A 24,273-nucleotide genomic window follows, 5' to 3' on the forward strand; every position below is an offset into this window, starting at 1 on the left:
CTGTCTTAGATTAATTCAGCAAGTTATAATGTACTCAATACCCTCTTTTAGTCGTTTCCTTTTAGGGAAGTAAGGGTCCCCCCTTCTCCAGGGAATGGAGACATCCCTCCCTTCTTCTTGCCAAAGTGTGCTTCAGTTTCAGCAAGGGAAGACAATTGCCAAACTTCTCAGAAAATGCTAGGCCACACTCCAGCAAAGCATCTAAGCATGCACTTAACTTTAAGCACAGGTAGTGCCATTGCCATCAAAACTAGCCATGTAGATTTCAAGTAGTAATAATCTTTCTTAGTGTGAGCCATTCAACAGCAGCAGCAATATCAGTGGGACACTGTCCCAGACTGAAACTCTTCCTCTTAGATCTGCCACAGATGAACGCTGAAAATATCCTGACATGTAAAAAACAGGGTTTCCATGAGGACACAACATTTATCAAAAAGCTAAAACACAACCTTGCCTGTTGAAGCCATTCTGTTTTCTATTAAACAGTCAGGGGGCTACAGCACCATTGAGAACGATTCTATGGCCCAGTGGTTAGCAATTCACCTGATATATATGAGTCCCAAGTTCAAGTACCTGTGCTAATGAGCATTTTAATTACTTAATTTGTTAGAAAAAGTGGAACAGCTGAATAGGAGAGCTTGAGAAAGACATATGCTAGAATATGCCATTGTCCCGTAGGGCAATCAACGGGGCAACCTGAGTTTAAGTCCCTCCTCCACATCAGTATTTGGATTTAAGGCTCCTCCTACAGGATGAATGCACGCCTGGGTATAATGGCATCACCACCTAGTGGTGTGAGCTTTACAAAAAAGAGCTGACCTGACTTAGGTGCCTAACTCCAGGAGAGAGTTCACCCCTGTCAATCCTGCATGGAGAAAGGTGCCCAACTCCCACTGAGGAGTAAGGCTTAGGCCACACCCTTGTCCTTGGCATTCCCCACTGGCTGGTTTAGGTGCCTCCTTGTTCAACATGCTGGCTTTTGTGAATCCCAGTCTAAGGGTATGTCTACATTTGAGCTGGGAGCTGTACCCATGGTAGAGCTGCCCAACCTAGCACCTAAAAGTAGCCGTGTGCAGCAGCAGCACCAGCAATAGCTCGGGCTCGCCAGCTGAGTACGTAGCTGAAGGTCTGGCAGAGTTGTACTCGGGGAAGCAAGGCTACGCTAGTGCCTGTGTGGTGATAGCTTGAGCAGAGCTAGGGCAGATATGGCTATGCAAGCTGGGAATCACACCTCCAAGCTCAAATGCAGCCCTACTGTTAGGTGCCTGACTCTCCCCAGCCCTTGGATAGGAAGCCTGGGTATTTAAGTTAGAAGTAGGGAGTCCACGAGGGAGATCAGTAACATTACCACTGCAATAATGTGAACATTTGCAGCCATCACACAATTTGGGGGAAATGTGTGTGTCTGGGGGGGGGGGGGGCGTTGGCGTTATTCAGCTTTAGCTGCCCCTGGTCTAGAATGTGGTTTATACACGTAGCATCCCATCAATGTTCACTGTCTCTTTATTAATTTGTCATTCTCACATATGTGGATTCTGATAAGTTCATCTCTATCACACCACTAGTCTAATTTCTAGTTTGTTGCATCCAGTAAAAGGTAAGAATAGTCAATTTGTTCACACACTACCCAATGCATGCATCATGTTGCTGTTTAATGGGCTGCAGGCTTTCATCTTTGTCTCCCTTTCAACAAATCCTAAAATTCCTTCTCACTTTTCTTCAGGTTGGGTTGTTAATAAAAAACACACTCAAACAACAGATTTTTTTTTAAATTGCTAAATGAAATATACAACTCTTTAATTTTAAAAAAGAAAAAAAAATAAGACACCATAAGTTTAAATTTTCATCAGAGAAGTGAATATTTTCTATACAACTGTGTTAGATGTCTGGATAATATTTTGGTTGCATGGACTAAAACATTTAAAAGAACGATGACCAACTGCTCATAGGGATGGGCGGAACTCAAAACGGTCTCAATCCATAAATAAACCTCTGGATGTAGCAATTGGGCTATAAGCCTCCAAGATTAAGGTTCCTTGTAAGACTTCTAGGAGTTCCTGATTTGGGCCAGAGAGAAATACTGCTACTTTCTGTTTCAGCAAGCGGGAAGTGTGTAATTCAGGACGTGCGGCCAAGTGTACAATTTCCCTTAAAGCTTCCTTTTCCAATTTTCATAAAAAAGCTGTAGTTCGGAACTTTTTGCCCATCTGTTGTTACTATTTTATGATTAGTTTAATATACATTGTGACAAAAGAAGTAATTACATGTATCAGTTCAGACAATCTAGGTTAAAATACTGACAAAGAGCATAATGTGTGAACATTACAAATAACTGGTTAATGGCTTCTGCTCCTCAAATCTGGGTTAAAATTATTTGTTTGATGCTTCTTTTTATTCATTCTGAAGTATCTGTCAGAGAGAGAACAAATACTGGAAAATTAATTTAGTACGTCAATTTTTTTGAAACAATATTACATACAGATCCCCTATGGGTCTCTCACAGGAACATACTATTGATTTCAGCACAACTCCTTAAAATTCACACTGGGTAATTTTAGCCATCTTTGGAAACTAAATGGAAACAAACTCAATCAAATGTAATTGCAGTTACTCCTGAACTGCAGTGGATCAACTACTGTTCATATTAAAAACAAATATTTTATGTTATGTGGAACTTAAAAGCAGGATAGAAAACCATGCATTGATTTCATACATATTACTGTATTTTATCAGGATCCATTGTGTAGCTACTAGCATTGGAAAGTGATGGAATTTTTGAAGCAGAGATCTTCATTCTGTTTCATCCTATGACTCCTTATCAGCTTCTTCCAGTCAGCCCTCTTCATATATATGCACGAATGATTTGCTTCTGTCCCCAGTGCTATAAAGGGGGCATCATTTCTCAAAACACTTTATCAGAGGTGGTGTGGGAATTATCACAATAATATAGGAGCAAGCCTATTATGGGAGGAAGATCAGCAATTACACCTCTTCTATAGCAGAAGACAGGATAACTAGAATGAGGTAAGACAAAATAGATCATTCCATTAATAGATTTTTGATAGTATTGTTGTATTGGAGGTTGGTAAGCTCACAGTAAGTGTGTCTTTAATCTATAGGTAGTCACAGACCTCAGTGGATATCTCTACAAAGCAATGTACGCTAAGGTTAGTGAGACTCGAATCAGCTGACCCGTGTCAGGGAACCCTCGGCTTGAGCATCTACACTGCATTTTAACTCTAGGTTAAGGATTTTCTGACCTGTGCTTGAACCTAGGACTTTGGCATCCACACCATAGTGCACAGACCCAAGACAAAATAACCCCATCCCAGAGTGCCTAGCACCTCCTCCCCCCTGTCCCCTGCCCTCTGTCGACACTCTAGCCTTATGAATATGTTGCACTGTGAGAAAACTCTCCTACCAACCCAGTTTCCTAACTGTGATGGTGCTATTGAAGGGCGTCCAGGAAGTCTGCACCAAAATCTGGCTGTGCTCTTGTGATCAGGAAGCAGCTCTCTTTGCAAAAAGCTTCTTCTGATCTGCGGGGTACTGCAGGGGGCAGAACCCTGAGAGAAAGGACACTAGGGTCCGGGAGGGTCACCAGGGCCAGTGGCAAGTGAGACACTGGCCTGCAGAGGGCGCTCCACTGAAAACCATGCAGGATATCTGGTAGTGTGATTTCAGACTGATGTTCAGCAGACAATGGGTTAATGCTGAACTGAGCTGCTGCCATTTTCAAAGGCAAGTGTGGATTACATTTGCAATAGGGTGCAATAGACTGCATCAGAGATTATAGGCATCCAGAGGATTGAGGAAGATGCCCCAAGGAACTCTGGGATACATCCAGAGGACTTCCAGGACCTGAGTCAAGCTGGGGCCATGTGCACACAGGAAAGCAATAGGGCTTGATTCCTGAGTCTGGGCATAACAAGGGCCCAAACCGTCTAGCACTGCAGGGTCCTGCACCTTAAGTATGAGATCTTGGTTAACACAATTGCTGTGTGGATGCAAGGGGAGGTTAGGCTTGAGCCAGGGCTCAAGACCAGGTTTACACTGCTGTGTAGACATACTCAGTGAAGTTGATATGAAAGATGACTATAATGCCTTCAGGCTCAGTGATGAAGACTTACATGCATTTTTGGTTGAATGGCTTCTCTGGGGACTGATAATAGGAGGACTGTAGATTAAATGATGGAAGTGTGTGTGTGTGTGTGTGTGTGTGTGTGTAAGAAGCAGCCAGAAAGCTGAAGAGAGCCAGCAGACAGCAAGAGAAGTATTAGTAGCATGGCCTGATAGAAATCCAAAAGCGACCTCCTTGATCAGAATGGTGAATGTAAAGGTAGGCTTGTATTGTGAGCAAGAAAAGAGCCTGCTGTTGTCTGATCCAACTGTTCAGAGAAACAGGACTTTGTGTACATTCTTTGTAAACAACAAGGATTGTGTCAAGAAAATACCTGTCTCTACCTCCATTTTTCCTCCTCACACAAAAACAAGGCAGACGACCCTATTGGCTAAACGCTTAGGCCAAAAAGGGCAAAAGTCAAAGATGGGCAAAATAAATTAAAACAGGAGATGGAGATTTTGCAAAAGGTATTGAAGTAGCAGTGGGAGGTTTCCTATGAAGATATGAGAGATGACTCGCAGTCTGAGTTAAAATATTTGTTGGGCCAGCAGATATGAAGTCTCCGGGCAGCTTGAGAATCCCGGCTGTGACACTCCCAGTCTGAAATAGAAAGGCAGATTGTAGCGGGGCAGTAACTCCGCTCCTGCCCTGAAGGGCTTAAAACAGCCCTGTGAGAGGGCTATGGCAGGGAATCAATAAGCTAGGCTGATTGGGGAGGCAGCCACAGCTGGGGCCATGCCCCAGTCAGGCCACAGCTGGCCCTATAAAAGGCCAGTGAGCCAGGAGCTGGCAGAGTCTCTCTCTAGCTGTTAAGAGGGATGGGTCTGGCTGTGGGGAGCTGAGCAGGGTACCTAGACTGGAGTAGGGCTGGGGAAAGGCCAGAGGAGCTGGGGAACTCTGGCCTGGAAAACCCCCGAGGCTGCAGGCCTTGCTAAACGATGGAAAAGGTACTGGGGTTGCAGAGGGCAGCCCAAGGGTAGGCAGAGGCAGCAGGTCCAAACCCTCCTTGCCGATGATGAGTGGCAATTATACTGCAGTCCGCTCCAGTGAGCAGGGGCTAGACGGTGACTGGCAGTAGCGAAAGACCGAAGCAAGGTGTGGATAGGAGGTTGGGGGTTCCCCGGGGAGGGGAAACCCATAGAGACTGCGGGGTACTGCAGGGGGCAGAACCCCGAGAGAAAGGACACTAGGGTCCGGGAGGGTCACCAGGGTCAGCGGCAAGTGAGACACCGGCCTGCAGAGGGCGCTCCTGAGTGGATAGAGCAAATTCCCAGGACAACCAGCAGGAGGCGCCGCACCAGTGAGTCATTGCCCCTTTACACAGATAAATAAGGTGACCAATAAATTGACTCTTGTGGATAGAAGGTTTCAAAGGAACTATGCAACATCAGTAAAGTTTTCCCCAATATGGAACGTGTTAGCAGCTATGAACTCCAGCAAGGAATTAAAGAGCTAAAAAAAATCAGCATAAGAGGGAAATCAAAGGAGTGTAGACCACAATGGAAGTCAGCTGCCCGGAATTGGGCAGCCAGAGAATTTGGGTGAGACAGGAAACTTACAAAACTTTTCTGCTCTGTTGGTAACCGAAAGAGGCCCAGATGTCAGAGGGAGATTATCCCAGCTCAAGTAATAGAGCTCACAAGCAAAGTGACCAGTGTATCTCTTTAACCGACCATTTGTCTTCTCTATTTAGATTGCAAGCTGTCTGGGTCAGGAACCATGATTTCCCACATGTTTTTATGGCACCCATCACAATGGTGCCATTGCATTTTTTTAAACCTGAGAAACCCTTGGTAAAAATTTTAACAAATGTTTTAGTTAGATGATTCACCAGAATTGTAGCTTACTTGGAGATCACTTACCTCTTCTCTTACATTTAGGATATGCCAATTTTCCCTCCACACACTGTACTCTAAATGCAGAAGATGTTGGATCCCTCACATATCCATTTTTACAGTCAAATTCAACAAAGTTTCCACTTTCTAAATTAAGCCTTGTTTTCAAGCTCCATTTCAGCCCAATATTGTTTTTCTCCATATCTTCTAGGGATGTTGTACATGGCTCTGGAAATAGAAAAATATAATTTCAGTATGTACATGTGGATGTATCATTGGACATTTGGTTCACTAATTGTATTGTGACTCCATGCTGAAGGATACTCTGTTGCTTGAGAAGGAATTGAGGGCAGTTCCCCCACGCAGTGCTAGATAACTACAGTGTAGTGCACAAAACTGTGCAGGCTGAACAGAGACTGCTATGTAAAATCTCCAATCAAAGGTGCAAGGGGCGCAAGGGCATCTAGAGTGTAGCACCCATTGGGACACTATTCGAAGAAGAACAAGAAGGAATTCAACTGAAGGAGCTTTCAAAACAAAGTAGGCATAGTTGTTGGCATTTCTCAGGTCTTCCAGAATGTTCTCATTATACCAAATTTGAAGAAAAGGGTTTTGGAGCTTATCTACCAGTTCTTCACCTCCACACTTGTAGACTTAAGCTGGTAAGCTGTCTGGTCCTGCTGGCTTGTTGTTCTTGGTTTGCATGATTGTTGGTGTTACTTCTTTGAGTGTGGAAGGTTCAGCAAGAGATTCTCTTTCATGTCACTGAAGTATGGATTGTTCCAATTTTTAAGAAAGGAGACAAGTCAGAGTGTGGAAGTTATCAAGGCATTGCCTTGCTATCTACAGCATTGCCTTGCTATCCCACCTGTATCCTCTTAAACCAATTACTTCCCCTTGTTGAGGAAATATTGCCAGAATCTCAGTGTGGTTTCAGACCATCCTGTGGGACAACCAACATGATCTTCATTCCCCACCAAATCTAGGAAAAGTCTCGGGGACAAAATCAGGACCAGTACATGGCCTTCATCGATTTGATGAAGGCCTTCAACTCTATCAATTGTGAAGCCCTGTGGAAGATGCTGGCCAGATTTGACTGCCCTCCAAAATTTATTAGGGTCCTAAGGCTTCTTCACGATCAGATGACTGCCACCATTCGCTGTACTGACTTAGAGACGTCTTTCGTCATCAAAACTGTGGTTAAGCAAGGATGCGTTATTGCCCCAACCCTGCTCGCCAGCTATTTAGCAGTCATTCTGGTTCTCGTTAAAGACCACCTCCCCACTGGAATTGAAATTCAATACAGAATGGATGGGCGGCTTTTTAATCTTTGATGTCTCTGCTCAAAGTCTGAAGTCCTCCAGGCATCTATTATTGATCGTCAGTATGCTGATGACTATGCCATTCTTGCACATACTGAGAATGACCTTAAGTCCACACTACATTTTGTTTCACAAGCTTACTGAAGCCTAGGACTCTCACTTAATATCAAGAAGACTAAATGCTCCATCAGTCTGTTTCAGGCCTTGCACATGATCTACCACAAATCACCATTGAGGGACAGACTTTGGAGACAGTTGAGCACTTCTGCTACCTTGGTAGCCAACACTCTCTAAATGCAAAAATGACAGTGAGATCCAGCACAGGATCCAGTGTGCAAATGCCTCCTTTGGGAAACTGCTCTGATGCATTTTCATAGATCATGACCTATGGAAGGACACCAAGATTCAGGTCTATAAGACAGTTGTCATCCCTACGCTCCTTTTTGGATGCGAAACCTGGGTTATCGACAGCACCTCAAGAGTTTGCAGAGGAACCACCAACGATGCCTCCAAAAAATCCTTCATATCAAGTGGGAAGATCACCGCACTAATGCCAGCATCCTCAATGAAGCCAATGTCACCAGCATTGAAGCAACGATCCTTATCCACCAACTCTGCTGGGCTGTACGTTGTGTGTGGATGCCAGATTCTCACCTCTCAAAACAATCCCTCTACTCTCAGCTCATGTATGGTCATAGATCCTGTGGTGGTCAGAGGAACTGCTACAAAAAAACACTAGAAGTGTAGCTCAAGAAAACTGATATGGACATCACAAGCTGGGAGGAGCAGGCCACCAACCAACTACAATGGTGCCACATCCTCCATCAGGCAGTGGCCCGCTTCGAGGAGAAGTGCCTTGCCCTCAAATTGAAGAGAGAGACAGAAGAAAGAACTGTCTCTCAGCCAGGGCCGTCCCTAGCTATTCTGGGGCCCTATGCAGCCCCCCCCCCATGTAGGGGGATGGGGGGGCCCAGGCCTCCATGGGGGGGGGCAGGACTGGCTTGGGGGATGGGGTGGTAGAACCACCCCCAGCACTCACCAGTGGCACGACTGGGGTCGGGTCGCTGCACTTCCCGCTGCCGGTGAGTGCAGGCCCAGCCCTGCTGCAGTCCTCAGGGGAGTGGGGGAGAGGCTGGGGTGAAGCAGGGGCAGGGGCGGGGCTTGGGGCAGAGCAGGGCAAGAGCTTGGGGAAGGGGTGGAGTGGGGGTGAGGTTAGGGTGGAGCAAGGGCAGGGGCCATGGGGAAGAGGTGTAGCAGGGGCTGGAGCAGCACGCAGCTGCTCAAGGCACCAGGAAATTTGGTGCCCCGAATTTCCTGGTGCCCTACACAGCTGCGTACTTTGTGTATGGGTAAGGACGGCCCTGCTTCCAGCACACAGCTGACCTGCCAGGAAATGTCTGTACCTACTGTGGGCAGATCTGTGGTTCCAGTCATCTCAGGACCCATATGTAAATCCATGGTAGCGATCATCCTCGAATCAAGGAATCACCGATGATAATGAATCATATTGTGTAAAGGAACAGTCTGTTGGAAGCTGGGACCAGATGAGCACAGGGAGATCCACACACTCTGGTTCTATTTTACAATCTGGCCCCTCTGTGTCACTCAGCTGATGCAAGAAGTTTGCCGAGTTATAGGCTGTGAAGCTGAGAGCGGGGGGACCAGGGTTGTGGCCCGATTGCTTTTTGACTTGGCGAAACCTGATCATCACTCTTATCCTGTGTGCCAGGCCACAATTCCAGTGGCTCAGTTTTGGAGAGGATGGGGCTAAGGGCTCATGGGCCAGGGCATTAGGCTGCTTGTGATTGTGTTGCTGGTGGAGTGCCTAGGAAGAGGAGAGTCAGGAGGGAGGCAAATCTATGGCCCACACACACATACCTTAAATACCATTGCACAGCTCCTGCCCGTAGCAATGGATAAACACAGGCGCTGGGGATTAATTGGTGGAGCTGTGTGTGTCTGAGTCAGAAGCTGCCAGAAAGTCAGGGGACTCATAGACTCATACTCATAGACTTTAAGATCAGAAGGGACCATTATGATCATCTAGTCTGACCTCCCGCATGATGCAGGCCACAAAGGCTGACCCACCCACTCCTGGAATAATTCTCTCCCTTGACTCAGCTGTTGAAGTCCTCAAATCATGATTTAAAGACTTCAAGTTGCAGAGAATCCTCCAGCAAGCGACCCCTGCCCCATGCTGTGGAGGAACGCGAAAAACCTCCAGGGCCTCTGCCAATCTACCCTGGAGGAAAATTCCTTCCCGACCCCAAATATGGCGATCAGCAGAACCCTGAGCATGCGGGCAAGATTCTCCAGCCAGACCCTCATTGACCATTGTTACTAATTACCAGCGATGGCACGTTATTGACCTATTGACTAAAATCACGTTATCCCATCAAACCATCCCCTCCATAAACTTATCAAGCTTGATCTTAAAGCCAGAGAGGTCTTTCGCCCCCACTGTTTCCCTCGGAAGGCTGTTCCAGAACTTCACCCCTCTGATGGTTAGAAACCTTCGTCTAATTTCTAGCCTAAACTTCCCGACGGCCAGTTTATATCCATTTGTTCTCGTGTCCACATTAGTACTGAGCTGAAATAATTCCTCTCCCTCCCTGGTATTTATCCCTCTGATATATTTAAAGAGAGCAATCATATCCCCCCTCAGCCTTCTTTTAGTTAGGGTAAACAAACCGAGCTCCTCGAGTCTCCTTTCATACGACAGGTTTTCCATTCCTCGGATCATCCTAGTGGCCCTTCTCTGTACCCGTTCCAGTTTGAGTTCATCCTTTTTAAACATGGGAGACCAGAACTGCACACAGTACTCCAAATGAGGTCTCACCAGTGCCTTGTATAACGGAAGCAGCACCTCCTTATCCCTACTAGCAATACCTCACCTAATGCATCCCAAGACCGCATTAGCTTTTTTCACGGCCACGTCACATTGCCGACTCATAGTCATCCTGCGATCAACCAGGACTCCGAGGTCCTTCTCCTCTTCCGTTACTTCCAACTGATGCGTCCCCAGCTTATAACTAAAATTCTTGTTAGTCATCCCTAAATGCATCACCTTACACTTCTCACTATTAAATTTCATCCTATTACTATTACTCCAGTTTACAAGGTCATCCAAATCTCCCTGCAGGATATCCCGATCCTTCTCCGAATTGGCAATACCTCCCAACTTTGTGTCATCTGCAAACTTTATCAGCCCACTCCTACATTCGGTTCTGAGGTCAGTAATAAATAGATTAAATAAAATCGGACCCAAAACCGAACCTTGAGGAACTCCACTGGTGACCTCCCTCCAACCTGACAGTTTACCTTTCAGTACGACCCGCTGCAGTCTCCCCTTTAACCAGTTCTTTATCCACCTCTGGATTTTCATATCGATCCCCATCTTTTCCAGTTTAACCAATAATTCCTCATGCGGTACCGTATCAAACGCTTTACTGAAATCGAGGTATATTAGATCCACCGCATTTCCTTTATCTAAAAAATCTGTTACTTTCTCAAAGAAGGAGATCAGGTTGGTTTGGCACGATCTGCCTTTCATAAAACCATGTTGTAATTTGTCCCAATTGCCATTGACCTCAAGGTCCTTAAGTACTTTCTCCTTCAAAATTTTTTCCAAGACCTTGCATATTACAGATGTTAAACTAACAGGCCTGTAGTTACCCAGGTCACTTTTTTTCCCCTTCTTGAAAATAGGAACCATATTAGCTATTCTCCAGTCCAACGGTACCACCCTCGAGTTTACAGATTCATTAAAAATTATCGCTAACGGGCTTGCAATTTCTCGCGCCAGTTCCTTTAATATTCTCGTATGAAGATCATCCGGTCCACCCGATTTAGTCCTGTTAAGCTGTTCGAGTTTGGCTTCTACCTCAGATATGGTAATGTCAATCCCCCCTCCTTTATTCCCCTCTGTCACGCTGCCACTATTCCTAAGCCCTTCATTAGCCTCATTAAAGACCGGACAGCAAGAGAAGTCTTGGAAGAGTGGCCCTGAGGAAAGGCTGAGAGAGCATTTTTTGGACAGAGTGCTGAATGTGAAGCAGGCTTAGAACTGTGAGCAAAGAAACTTCCTCCTGATGTTTGTTCATTTTGCATTCAGAAAAACAGGACTTTGTGTACACTCTTTGTAAATTAAACTGCTTCATAGAAAACCTGACTCTATCCCCAATTTCTCTTCCAAACACAAAAAATGAGGTGGAAGACCCTCAGTATTGGCTAACCACTCAGACCAAAAAGGTAAAAAGAAGATAAAAAGAAATTAAAACAAGACCTGAAACAGGAGTGGGAGACGTCACAAAAGAAACTGAAGCAATATTTGGCAGTTTCCCAGAAAGGTATCAGAGATGACTCACAGTCTGAGAGAAAATATTTGTTGTGGCAGCAACTACAAAGTCTCTAGGCAGATTGAGAAGCCCAGCTGCAAAATTCCCAGTCTAGAATGGCAAGACAGATAAAAGAGGTGACCAACAAAGGTTTCCCAGTAACTAGAGGAGATCAGGAAAGCTTTTCCCAATATAGTTCTTGTTAACAGTGATGAGCTCCAGCAAAGAGTAAAGGAGGTTTAAAAAAAAAAAAAAATCAGCTTCAGAGCAAATGAGTGCAGGCCACAATGGAAGTCAGCTATCTGAATGAGGAATTGGCCAGCCAGAGAACTTGGGTAAGACAAGAACACTTACAAAACTTTTCAGCTCTGTTGGTATCCCATAGAAGCCCAGATGTCAAAGGGAGATTGTTCCAGCTCAAATCATACAGAGGTTACTTTGCTTGTTAGCTCTGTCTCTTTAACCCACCATTTCTCTTTAAAAAAAAACCCTTAGAATTCCTCAGTAAAAATTAAGAAATCTTTTAGTCAGGTGATTCACCAATATTTTAGTTTCACTGGAGATTACTTACCTCTTTTCTTACACTTAGGATATGCCAATTTCCCCTCCACACACTGTACTCTAAATTCAGAAGATGTTGGATCTCTCACATATCCATTTTTACAGTCAAATTCAACAAAGTCTCCACTTTCTAAATTCAGTCTTGTTTCCGAGCTCCATTTCAGCCCAATATTGTTTTTCTCCATATCTTCTGGGAATGTTATACATAACTCTGGAAATGGAAAAATATAATTTAAGCATGTACATGTGGATCTATCATTGGAAATTTGATTCACTAACTGTTTTGAGACGTACCCCATCACCAAATGGTTTACTTAGCTAAATAAAACAGAAGTATTTACAGATAAGATTTATAAAGTAAAGGAGAGATGGTAAGGTTGAGAGAACAAGAAGGAATTATCGAGAAACAGGCTTTCACACAAATCCAGGTGATACTGTGGGAAGGAACAGAGAAGTGACCGGGGCTAGATGAATAGCGAGAGAGACAAGGTTAGATTCTATTTTACAATCTGGCCCATTTGTGTCACTCAGCTCATGCAAATGGGCCAGAATCTAGCCATAGCTGGCCAACAGACTACTCCCCATGCAGAATGATACTCTCTCTGAGGCTTGAAAAGGAATTCAGGGCAGTTCACCCTCATAGTGCTGGATAACTACAGTGTGGTGCACGAGACACAGCAGGATGCATGTGCAGGCTGAACAGACACTACTACATGAAATCTCCAATCAAAGGTGCAGGGGACGCAAGTGCACCTAGAATGGAGCACCCATTGGGACACTACTCAAAGAAGAACGAGAAGGAATTCGAGAGAAGGAGGCTTTCAAAACAACGGTAGTCATACTGTATAAAGGAACAATCTGTTGGAGGCTGGGACCAGATGAGCAGAGAGAGACACACACACCATGACTCAATTTTACAATCTGGCCCCTCTGTGTCACTCAACTGATACAAGGGGCTTTACTAGGTATAGGCTATGAAGCCAGGGTGGGGGGAACCTGTGGCCTGATTGTTTTTTGACTGGGCCAGACCTGATCTGCACTGTGATCCTGTGTTCCAGGTCACAACACCAGGCACTGATTTGGAGAGGATGGGATTAGGAGTTTATGGGCCAGCGCACTTAAACTGCTGGTTGTGGTGGTGTTGGTGCCTGCCTGAGAAAGGAAGAGGACAGTCAGGAAGAAGGCAAATCTGTGTTCCACTCACACACTCCTTAATTTTTGCTGCGTTGCCCATGTCTGTAGTGATGAATAAACACAGGAGCTGAGGATTAATTGATGAAGCTGTTTATGTCTGAAGTAGAAGTTGCCAGAAAGCTGTGGGAAAGCCAGTGGACAGCAAGAGAAGCCCTGGAAAAGTAGCCCCACAGAAAAGCTGCGAAAGCATTTTTTGGACAGAGTGCTGAATGTGAAGAGACGACTTGCAGTCTGAGAGAAAATATTTGTTGGGTCAGCAACTACAAAGTCTCTAGGCAGATTGAGAAGCCCAGCTGCAAAATTCCCAGTGTAAAATGGCAAGACAGATAATTGAGGGGACCAGCAAACTGACCCTCATGGATAGAAGGTTTCCTAGTAATTCTTGCATCTGAAGAAGTGAGGTTCTTACCCACGAAAGCTTATGCTCCCAATACTTCTGTTAGTCTTAAAGGTGCCACAGGACCCTCTGTTGCTTTTTACAGATTCAGACTAACACGGCTACCCCTCTGATACTAGTAACTCAAGGCAATCATGAAATCTTTCCCCAACATGGAGCTTCCTAACAGTGATGAGGTCCAGCAAGGACTTGACTTAAGGGGCTAAAAAAATCAGCTTCAGAGGGAAAGCAAATGAGTGCAGACCACAATAGAAGTCAGCTATCTGAATGAGGAATTTGGCCAGCTAGAGAACTTGGGGTAAGACAAGAACACTTACAAAACTTTTCTGCTCTGTTGGTAACTTAATGACGCCCAGATGTCAGAGGAAGATTGTCCCAGCTCAAGTAATAGAGCTCACAAGCAAAGTAACCCATGAATCTCTTTAATCCACCATTTGTGTTCTCTATTTAGATTGTAAGCTGTCTGGGTCAGGAAGCATGATTTCCCACATGTTTCTACGGTACCCATCACAATGGTGCCATAATATTTTTTAAACCTGAGAATTCCCTAGTAAAAATTAAGACAGGTAATTCACCAATATTGTAGTTTCACTGGAGATTTACCTTTTCTCTTACATTTAGGATATGCCAATTTCCCCTTCACACACTGTACTCTAAATGCAGAAGATGTTGGATCCTTCACATATCCATTTTTGCAGTCAAATTCAACAAAGTTTCCACTTTCTAAATACAATCTTGTTTCCGAGCTCCATTTCAGCCCAATATTGTTTTTCTCCATATCTTCTGGGGATGTTGTACATGGCTCTGGAAATAGAAAAATATAATTTCAGTATGTACATGTGGATGTATCATTGGACATTTGATTCACTAGCTGTATTAAGACTGACCCTGTCCCAAAATGCTTTACATAGCTAAATAAAGCAGGGAAATATTTTCAGATAAGATTTGAACAGAAAAGGAGAGTTGGTACGGTTGAGAGAACAAGGAGCTCTAGAGAAGGAGACTTTCACACAAACTGGTCCAGGCTTTTGCTAGAGTAGGCATCCCTAAGGAGATCCTGACAGAACAAAGGACTCCCTTCATGTCGAGAGTAATAAAAGACTTTTGTACCCTGCTCTGCATCCAAGCCTTGAGGACCTCGGTCTATCATCCCCAAACAGATGGTCTGGTCGAGCGATTTACTCAAGAGCATGATCCGAAAGGTGGTGGCACAAGACAGAAAAGACTGGGATTACCCTCCTTCCATACCGGATGTTTGCGATACGAGAAGTTCCCCAGGCATCTACTGGATTCTCCATCACAAGGGTGAACCGCCGCCCAAGTAGGTAGTACCATAGAATTTCCATGGCCCATTTAACTGCTAGGCATTCCTTTTCTACTACGGCATACCGTTGCTCCTTGGATGCGGGGTTTCTTACAGGAATGGCTTTGGGGTACTGCGTAGTGTAGTCCAAGATGATGAGTATGCTTCGGTGGCCCTGGGCTGATCTTTCTCGTGGGCCCACTAGATCCATGGCTATCCTTTCAAAAGGGACTTCAATTACAGGCAAGGGTATCAACGGGGCCCTTAACTGAGGTCGGGGGCTATGAAGCTCGCACTGTGGGCAGGAGGTGCAATAGCGCTGGACTTCTGCCCGTACCCCCGACCAGTAAAACCTCCTTAGATCTCTATCCAGGGTCTTATCTGCTCCTAAATGTCCCCCAAACAGATGACTCTAAAGCACACCCTTGTGTGCTTCCGTGGCACCAAGAGCTGTTCCACTACTTCCCCATATTGGCACTACCCAGTACAACAGATCATGCTTGATTATATAGTATGGCCTTGGGCCTTTAGTTTTCACTTCTACAGGCATGCCATTTACCTCTACTATCTCCTCCCTCACATTCACATACAGTGGGTCATAGGCTTGGACCCACCCAAAACACTCACAGGCGGGACCGTTCTGGCCTGATTCTATTGGATCGATCTCCGCTCCTCCTCTTGGAGTGCTTTCGCTCGTGCTGGGAGCCATCTCTGGGTCTTCACTGGTCTCTGCTACCTTGCGGTTTCCCTGATGGGGCTGCCTCCCAACCAGGGCAGCTCTCTGGTTTGCTGCCAAAATCCTGGTTCCTAATATTTTATCTGCCCTCCTTTCCCATCTAGATTTCTGGGACTTCCTGGGGGGGGGGAGAGGGGTGTGAAAATAACTCTGGGGAAAACCCAGCAAAAATTGGGGCAGGGCCATCCAGGGGCGCCTCGCTCTCTGCCCAGGGTTTACTGCCCTCCCCTAACTTGATGGGGGGGGCAGTAGGCTCTCGAAACAGGGAAAGTCAGGTAGGGGAGCTTGGGGATCACCCCTGCAGTCACCTTGGTAGTGTTCCCCGGGATCTCAATCTGTATTGGGATTGTGGGGTAGAAATTTACTGTGCCGTGGACACACGTCACTCCGGTGTTCTTGGTACATCAGAAGAAGGAAGTCTGCTAAACAACCAGTGGAGCCCCTGGATGATCAAGATACAAAAGGAGCACTTAAAGACGATAAAGTCATTGCGGAGAAACTAAATGGATTCTTTGCTTCAGTTTTCACGGCTGAGGATGTTAGGGAGATTCCCAAACCTGAGTCAGCTTTTGTAGGTGACAAATCTGAGGAACTGTCACAGATTAAAGTGTCACTAGAGGAGGTTTTGGAATTAATTGATAAACTTAACATTAACAAGTCACCGGGACCAGATGGCATTCACCCAAGAGTTCTGAAAGAACTCAAATGTGAAGTTGCAGAACTATTAACTATGGTTTGTAACCTGTCCTTTAAATCAGCTTCTGTACCCAATGACTGAAAGATTGCTAATGTAACACCAATATTTAAAAAGGGCTCTAGAAGTGATCCTGGCAATTACAGACCGGTAAGTCTAACGTCAGTACAGGGCAAATTAGTTGAAACAATAGTAAAGAATAAATTGTCAGACACATAGAACATAAATTGTTGGGCAAAAGTCAACATGGTTTCTGTAAAGGGAAATCGTGTCTTACTAATCTATTAGAGTTCTTTGAAGGGGTCAACAAACATGTGGACAAGGGGGATCCAGTGGACATAGTATAGATTTCCAGAAAGCCTTTGACAAGGTCCTTCACCAAAGGCTCTTACGTAAATTAAGTTGTCATGGGATAAAAAGGAAGGTCCTTTCATGGATTGAGAACTGCTTAAAAGACAGGGAACAAAGGGTAGGAATAAATGGTAAATGTTCGGAATGGAGAGGGGTAACTAGTGGTGTTCCCCAAGGCAGGGGCGGATTAACAAATTTGCCGCCCCTAGGCCGTCAAAAAATTGCCGCCCCCCCCCCCAGCTCACCTCCGCTCCCCCGCGGCAAGCCGGGGAGGGAGGGGGGAGAAGGGGAGTTGTGGCGCGCTCGGGGGATGGCGGCAGTGCAGCAGGGGTGAGCTGGGGCAGGGAGTGGTTTCCTGCCCCCCCCCAAGAGTTACTCCCCGTGCCTGCCGGCCCCAGCTCACCTCCGCTATCCCCCGAACGCGCCGCTACTCGCTTCTCCTCCCTCCCTCCCAGTGCTTTCGTGCGGCAAGCCTGGGAGGGAGGGGGGAGAAGGGGAGTTGCGGCGCGCTCGGGGGATGGCGGTGGCAGTGGAGCAGAGGTGAGCTGGGGTGGGCCGGGGAGCGGTTCCCGGCCCCCTGTTACTCCCCGTGCCCGCGGGCCCTAGCTCACCTCTGCTCCGCCTCCTCCAAGCGCGCACCAACTCGCTTCTCCCTCCCTCCCAGCGCGGCAAGTCTGGGAGGGAGGTGGAAGGAGGGAAGTGCGGCGCGCCTGGGGGAGGAGGCAGGCTGGAGATTTGGGGAAGGGGTGGAATTGGGGAGGGGGCAAGAGCAAATTTGCCGTCCTGGCAAATTTGCCGCCCTAGGCCTAGGCCTTGTTGGCCTAGGTGATAATACGCCGCTGCCCCAAGTGTCAGTCCTAGGACCAATCCTATTCAACTTATTCATAAATGATCTGAAGAAAGGGGTAAAAAGTGAGGTGGCAACGTTTGCAGACTTTACTAAACTGCTCAAGATAGTTAAGACCAAAGCAGACTGTGAAGAACTTCAAAAAGATCTCACAAAACTAAGTGATTGGGCAACAAAATGGCAAATGAAATTTAATGTGGATAAATGTAAAGTAATGCACATCGGAAAAAATAACCCCAATTATACAAACAATATGATGGGTGCTAATTTAGCTACAACAAATCAGGAAAAAGATCTTGGAGTCATCGTGGATAGTTCTCTGAAGACGTCCACACAGTGTGCAGAGGCAGTCAAAAAAGCAAACAGGATGTTAGGAATAATTAAAAAGGGGATAGAGAATAAGACGGAGAATATATTATTGCCCTTATATAAATCGATGGTATGCCCACATCTTGAATACTGCGTACAGATGTGGTCTCCTCATCTCAAAAAAGATATACTGGCACGAGAAAAGGTTCAGAGAAGGGCAACTAAAATGATTAGGGGTTTGGAACTAGTCTCCATATGAGGAGAGATTAAAGATGCTAGGACTTTTCAGCTTGGAAAAGAGGAGACTAAGGGGGGATATGATAGAGGTATATAAAATCATGAGTGATGTGGAGAAAGTAGATAAGGAAAAGTTATTTACTTATTTCCATAATACAAGAACTAGGGGCCACCAAATGAAATTAATGGACAGCAGGTTTAACACAAATAAAAGGAAGTTCTTCACACAGCGCACAGTCAACTTGTGGAACTCCTTGCCTGAGGAGGTTGTGAAAGCTAGGACTATAACAGCGTTTAAAAGAGAACTGGATAAATTCATGGAAGTTAAGTCCATTAATGGCTATTAGCCAGGATGGGTAAGAAATGGTGTCCCTAGCCTCTGTTTGTCAGAGAGTGGAGATGGATGGCAGGAGAGAGATCACTTGATCATTACCTGTTAGGTTCACTCCCTCTGGGGCACCTGGCATTGGCCACTTTTGGTAGACAGGATACTGGGCTAGATGGACCTTTGGTCTGACCCAGTATGGCCATTTTTATGTTCTTGGCCCGGCTCAGTTGGTCTTGCCCCACTAACTTCCCTGAGACCAGAGTGACAACACTCCCAGAGTCCACTCTGGTCTGGATATTGTTCATCTTTACTGGCCTGGTGTACTCATGTGGGGTCGTTGCAACCCCCACCAGGCTGATTAGGCCACATTGGTCCCTGCGATCCCCCAGATTGCCTTGCATGGGCTCCTCTCTGTTGGGGCACTGGGCTGCTATATGCCCCAACTCCCCACACTTGTGACAATGATATCTCATCCCGGAGGTTGCCCTCTGTCTTGGGCTCTCTGACCCATTTGTCCAGCCCTCCTGCCCCAGACCCCTAGGTCCCTTCAGGGCCGTGGGCCGCTCCTTGGTGCCTGTTCTTTCAGCTATGGCTTTCTTAGAGTTCTCAATAATCCAGGGCCTCTGGGTCGGGACTGGATTCCTGGAACACCGTATTTCACCTCCTTGGGTTTCAAACAGTTCACGGGCTACCAGTTGTCTCTCCACGAGAGTGACCAGTTCATCATAGGTGGAGGGGTCATTCTGGCCTACCCAGGCTCAAGGATAGTCCCCTCATATAGCGGTCCAGCACCAGGAGCTCCATCATTTTCTCAGAGCGGAGGGCCTCTTGGTGTAACCACGTCTGGGCTAGGTGGATTAGGTCAAACAGTTGTGACCGCAGTGTCTTGTCTTCACAATACTGCCATTCATGGAACTTCTGGGCTCGCAAGGCCATCATTACCTTGGACCTGGCCAGGATCTCTGCCTTCAGCAGGGGGTAATCTGCCGCCTCCTCTGTGGTCATATCATTTTGTGCCTCCCCACACAAAAATGGGGCAAGGATGCCCGACCACTGGTCTTGGGGCCAGGCCTCCTGTAGGGCTCTCCTCTCGAAGGCCAGGAGGTATGCCTCCACATCATCCTCCCGGGTCATTTTCTGCAGACAGTAGCTGGCCCATGTAGTTCACGTCCCGCCATACCCACGGCTCAGCTCTGTAAGGGCCTTCACCTGGTTCACGAGTTCCTGCAGCATGGCCCGATCTTGGGTGGCCTGATTCATCAGCAGGTGATTAGTCTCCTGCTGCAGCCGCATGGCCTCCTGATGGGTGGCTGCCTGGACCCGGGTAGCTTCCTGCTGGGCAGCGGTGGCTTACACCAGTGCTTTGACCACGTCCTCCATCTTGGGGATGGGGCGGTCATGACCCACCCTGGGTTACATTCATGGCACAGAAATCCCACTCCAGACACCACGTGTGGCAAAACGGCCGATGTTGATATGGTGGGTCCCGCACTTTTCTTGGCAGGGGGAAAGTATGCCACCCTTTGCCAGAATCTAGCTATATCAGGCCAACAAAATACCATCCATGTGGAAGGATACTTACTTTTTGATGATATGAAGCTGGCAGATTGGGCTCCCCGTTGTCCTCTTCCCCCCGCCTCCCATCCCGACCTTTGTGTAGGTGACATGGCAGAAGAGAAGGGGATGTGGTGGGCTACATGATCAGTTCATCATAAATTTAAGAACCACACAGAGGTAGTTGCACAGCTGGGGATCACTGCACCACAGTGTACTCCAGCCTCCCCCTCCCCTCTCACTCTCAGCATATGGAGATTGGAGAGAGCAGACTATATTGGTTTTATGCCAGTTAGAGTTCCCCCTGGGCAAAAGTGGAATCCCCTGCTGCTCATGCCAGCATCGTGTCCACTCCAAGTACTGAAGAGCAGTGACCAATATTCCTCCTGGTCTTCCATAAGTTATTGAATTGTATTTCACAGCATCTGCTATAGTTGAAATCTTTTCAACTAAAATAGATATTTGAATATATCTTTTCACGTACAGGTAGTTTCATTATAATGGTTGTTGCAGGTTTTAACTAAGATATATTTTGGGGGTTCATTCTAAATACTTATAATGGTGTGAGTGTTTGCCATTTGCCAATCTTTTCCTTTTGAAAAATCTGCACTGATGTCCCTATAAAGAATGTGAGTCTCCCCCACACTTGCTCTGGTATAAATCAGGGGTAACTCCATTCAGATTTATGGAATTAATCTGGTGTTACACCAGAACAGGTGACTTCAGGATTGGGCCCATAATATGAAAAATACCACAGTTGTATAACTCATCACATTCTTTTTCATATCGTAGATATTTGTACCTACCTAAGCAAACTGGTGGGTCTGTCCATTGGCCAGACTCACAGCTAACAAAGGCAGATCCTTTCATTCTATGAAAACTTTGGCACTTGTATTCCACTCTTGAACCTGAGTCATATTCTTTCTGTAGGAAGGCCATGACGTCTCCATTATCAATAGCAGGTGGGTGCCCACACTTTCTAGCAGCCTCTAAAATTAATGTAGAAATAAAAAACATGCACATCAGAGATTATTTACAATAAATGCTGTAAGATCACAAATATTACAGAATACTGCTATCAAATGTACTGTGATAGAGCAGGAAAGATCCCAAAGGAAAATTTTAAAAAATCCTCTTGGTATTGGAACTGAACACAAAATACTACAAGATATATCTTTAAAGTTGACACAGCATGATACTTCCATACTAGCAGTATGGAACTGATGGCAAAATAGGTAACTATCTACTCTAGCTTTGTCAAAATCTGATTCTGGGTTGCTTTTCAAACAAGTTAATTTGAAAGCCTTTGGGTCAATCATCTCTGCCCAACTAATCTCACCATTCTGTCTTGAGCACTGACTAGCACAGAAACAGAAAGTAAGAGGCTTTGGCCCAACTTCTCCCCTCTCAAGGCTCATGTGGATCAGTCAACTGAGACGTGCATCCATGTGAAGTACCTACTCTCTCCAGGACCATATTACCATGTAGGGTATTTGATGCATCCAGCACTTGTCTCAGAGTATTATGAATTATGATGTTACCATGGTATCTGCATATTGAAAGACTGGGGGTAAAATAATGGTAAGAGGATAGAAGCTAAATAGAAGTTGGGACAATACGGGCCAAAGGAGTGGAATATGAAACATAGAATAATGCTAGAGAGATAAATGAGTGTAAATCATACAACAGGGATCGGCAACCTTTGGCATGTGGCTCACCAGGGTAAGCATCCTGGTGGGCCGCTCTGGTTTGTTTACCTGCCGCGTCCGCAGGTTCGGTCAATCGCAGCTCCCACTGGCCACAGTTTGCCGCTCCAGGCCAATGGCGGCGGCAGGAAGCTGCGGCCAGCACATCCCTCGGCCTGCGCCATTTCCCGCAGCCCTCATTGGCCAGGAGCGGCGAACCGCGGCCAGTGGGAGCTGCGATCGGCCAAACCTGCGGACGCGGCAGGTAAACAAACCGGCCCGACCTGCCAGGGTGCTTACCCTGGTGAGCTGCATGTCAAAGGTTGCCGATCCCTGTCATACAAGAAAGAAGTACCACACAAATGGAGGGAAAAAGGAAAGAAAGAATCCCAGGACACAAAAACCTCCTGATGTCCCTATAACTGATAAAATCATAGATGTGGCTAAGCTGTGCCCTTTAGAAAGAACCCTTCACCAGATGGATTTTAAAAATAATTCATAGAGAAGCCAAAGTCATCATCTGAAATTTACTCTCTAATACAAACTGCCTTTTCCGCTCTCTCTGCTCCTCTTCTCACAGAAAGGGAAGTGAGATTGGGATAAACAAGATAAAGTTTTGAAAATGGTAAGGCTAAAAATTAACATCAGTAATAAAATACTATACCTTTACTCAACATAACTTGACATGTGTCTCTGCCCTCTTTCTGCTTTATGGCCCACCCCTTTTGCCTTATGTCCCATCCCTAGGTCTCACTTTTGAAATGTGCATTTCTGGCACTGGTTGCCATTTTGAAAAAAAAAGTTTTTCCTTTCTATTTAATTTATTCTTATTAAATGCATTAGAAATAGAAAAGAAATATATGTTTCTTGCTCTTTCCTCATTTTAACAAGAGAACACATTTTATATTTTTAATGCAATACTAAATAAAGTCTAGTAAACAGGTGTACAATGTTGTAATAACCGAAGAATAAAGAAAGGCTAACGTGCATCTTTTCTGTAGGGAAAAACAGTTGTGACAAAAAATGTTAGTAATGACAGAATCAAGTGTTCCTATATATATAATACTTTTTATATGTAGTTAATACATTTCTTAATAAAGCCTTAAAGTCAGAGGAATAAAGGAGAAGAGTTTATATATACGCACACACAGACACACACACACAGACACACACACACACGTATAAAATCACATATTTTTAGAGAAAAATATTATTTTATGCATTTACTGTGTTTTTAAATAAAGAAATTAAATAATTGTACCACGTCTAAATGACAGGGACTAAAGGAGAAATTTTCTATATGCTCACCATGCATTTTTCTTATTTTTAGAGAAAATATTTTTATATATTTAGTACATTTTTAAATAGTAATTAATTATACAAAGTCTTAAGGTAGAGACATAAAAGAGAACAGTTAATACATACTGTATATAGAATTATGCATTTTTATAAGAAAAAATATATTTCATGAAGTTAATGCCTTTCTAAATAGTCACTAAATAATACTTTGTGACCTTTGTGGAACTGTTTTATCAACTTCGTTTAGAATTGTAATATCTGCATAATTTTTTTTCTAAAAGTGCATAATTCTCTCTATATGTATATATTAATACTTCTCCTTTATTCCTTTGTCATTAATACTTTCTATAATTATTTAATGATTTTATTCAGAAATATGCTAACTGAATTAAAAATATTTTCCTATAAAAATGAGGAAAATGCATATTAACATGTCATAACATTTCTCTAGTCTGCTGTTACTAAGCTGTTTTTAATTATGCAATGACTTTATTTAGAAATGTACTAACTTAATTTTCTCTACAAATGTATGATTTTATGTAACACTCCTTTATTTCTCTATCATTTATTTCTCTATCATTCACTTTGTACAATTATTTAATGAACTAGAACTGTTCTAAATGCACAAAAATATTTGTCTCTCAAAATGCATGATTCTGTATATGTATTAAGACTTCTCCTTTATTCCTCTGACCATAATGCTTTATTTAGAAGTGAACTATCTGCATTTAATTTTTTTCTTAAATGATAGAAGGGATGCTAATATATATGTGTTAACACTTTGTTCTGCCATGGCTAAGTTTTTTGTAAATTAGTACACTGCTAAATAATTATTAAAAAACTGTCTTAAAATTATTTTTTTCTAAAACATGCATGTTAACTTTTTTGTATTGTTCTGTCATTAAGACTTTGTACACCAGATTACTAGACTTTATTTAAAATTGCACTAAATGCATAAAAACATATTTTCTTCTTAATGAGGAAAGGGCCACAAAGCTTCATTCAGTTCTACTACTTCCAGAAAGGAGAAATGGAATCAGAAATTTTAAAACTTCCATTTTTTTTCAAGACAGCTGCCAGCACCAAAAATGCACATGTCAAAAATGAGACTTAGGGGAGGGACATAAGGCAAAAGGGATGGGTCATAAAGCAAAAGAGGGG

At 44.7% G+C, this 24,273-nt stretch overlaps 1 protein-coding gene across 1 annotated transcript in view; it reads right to left on the reverse strand.

Moving 5' to 3' along the window:
* Positions 1–1,836: 1,836 nt before the first annotated feature.
* LOC113407206 (coagulation factor XIII B chain-like) overlaps positions 1,837–24,273 on the reverse strand; it is a 29,976-nt gene continuing 7,539 nt past the window's right edge. Inside the window, exons 7-11 of the mRNA XM_026655380.1 lie at positions 20,935–21,117; positions 14,373–14,573; positions 12,189–12,389; positions 5,986–6,186; positions 1,837–2,409 (exon numbers count right to left, since the gene is read on the reverse strand). Coding sequence (XP_026511165.1) covers positions 2,396–2,409; positions 5,986–6,186; positions 12,189–12,389; positions 14,373–14,573; positions 20,935–21,117 — 800 coding nt within the window. The 3' untranslated portion in view covers positions 1,837–2,395. The remainder of the gene's footprint in view (positions 2,410–5,985; positions 6,187–12,188; positions 12,390–14,372; positions 14,574–20,934; positions 21,118–24,273) is intronic.

The sequence above is a fragment of the Terrapene carolina genome, unplaced genomic scaffold (genome assembly GCF_002925995.2).
Source record: "Terrapene carolina triunguis isolate 2854851 unplaced genomic scaffold, T_m_triunguis-2.0 Scaffold210, whole genome shotgun sequence".
Classification (NCBI taxonomy): domain Eukaryota; kingdom Metazoa; phylum Chordata; order Testudines; family Emydidae; genus Terrapene; species Terrapene triunguis.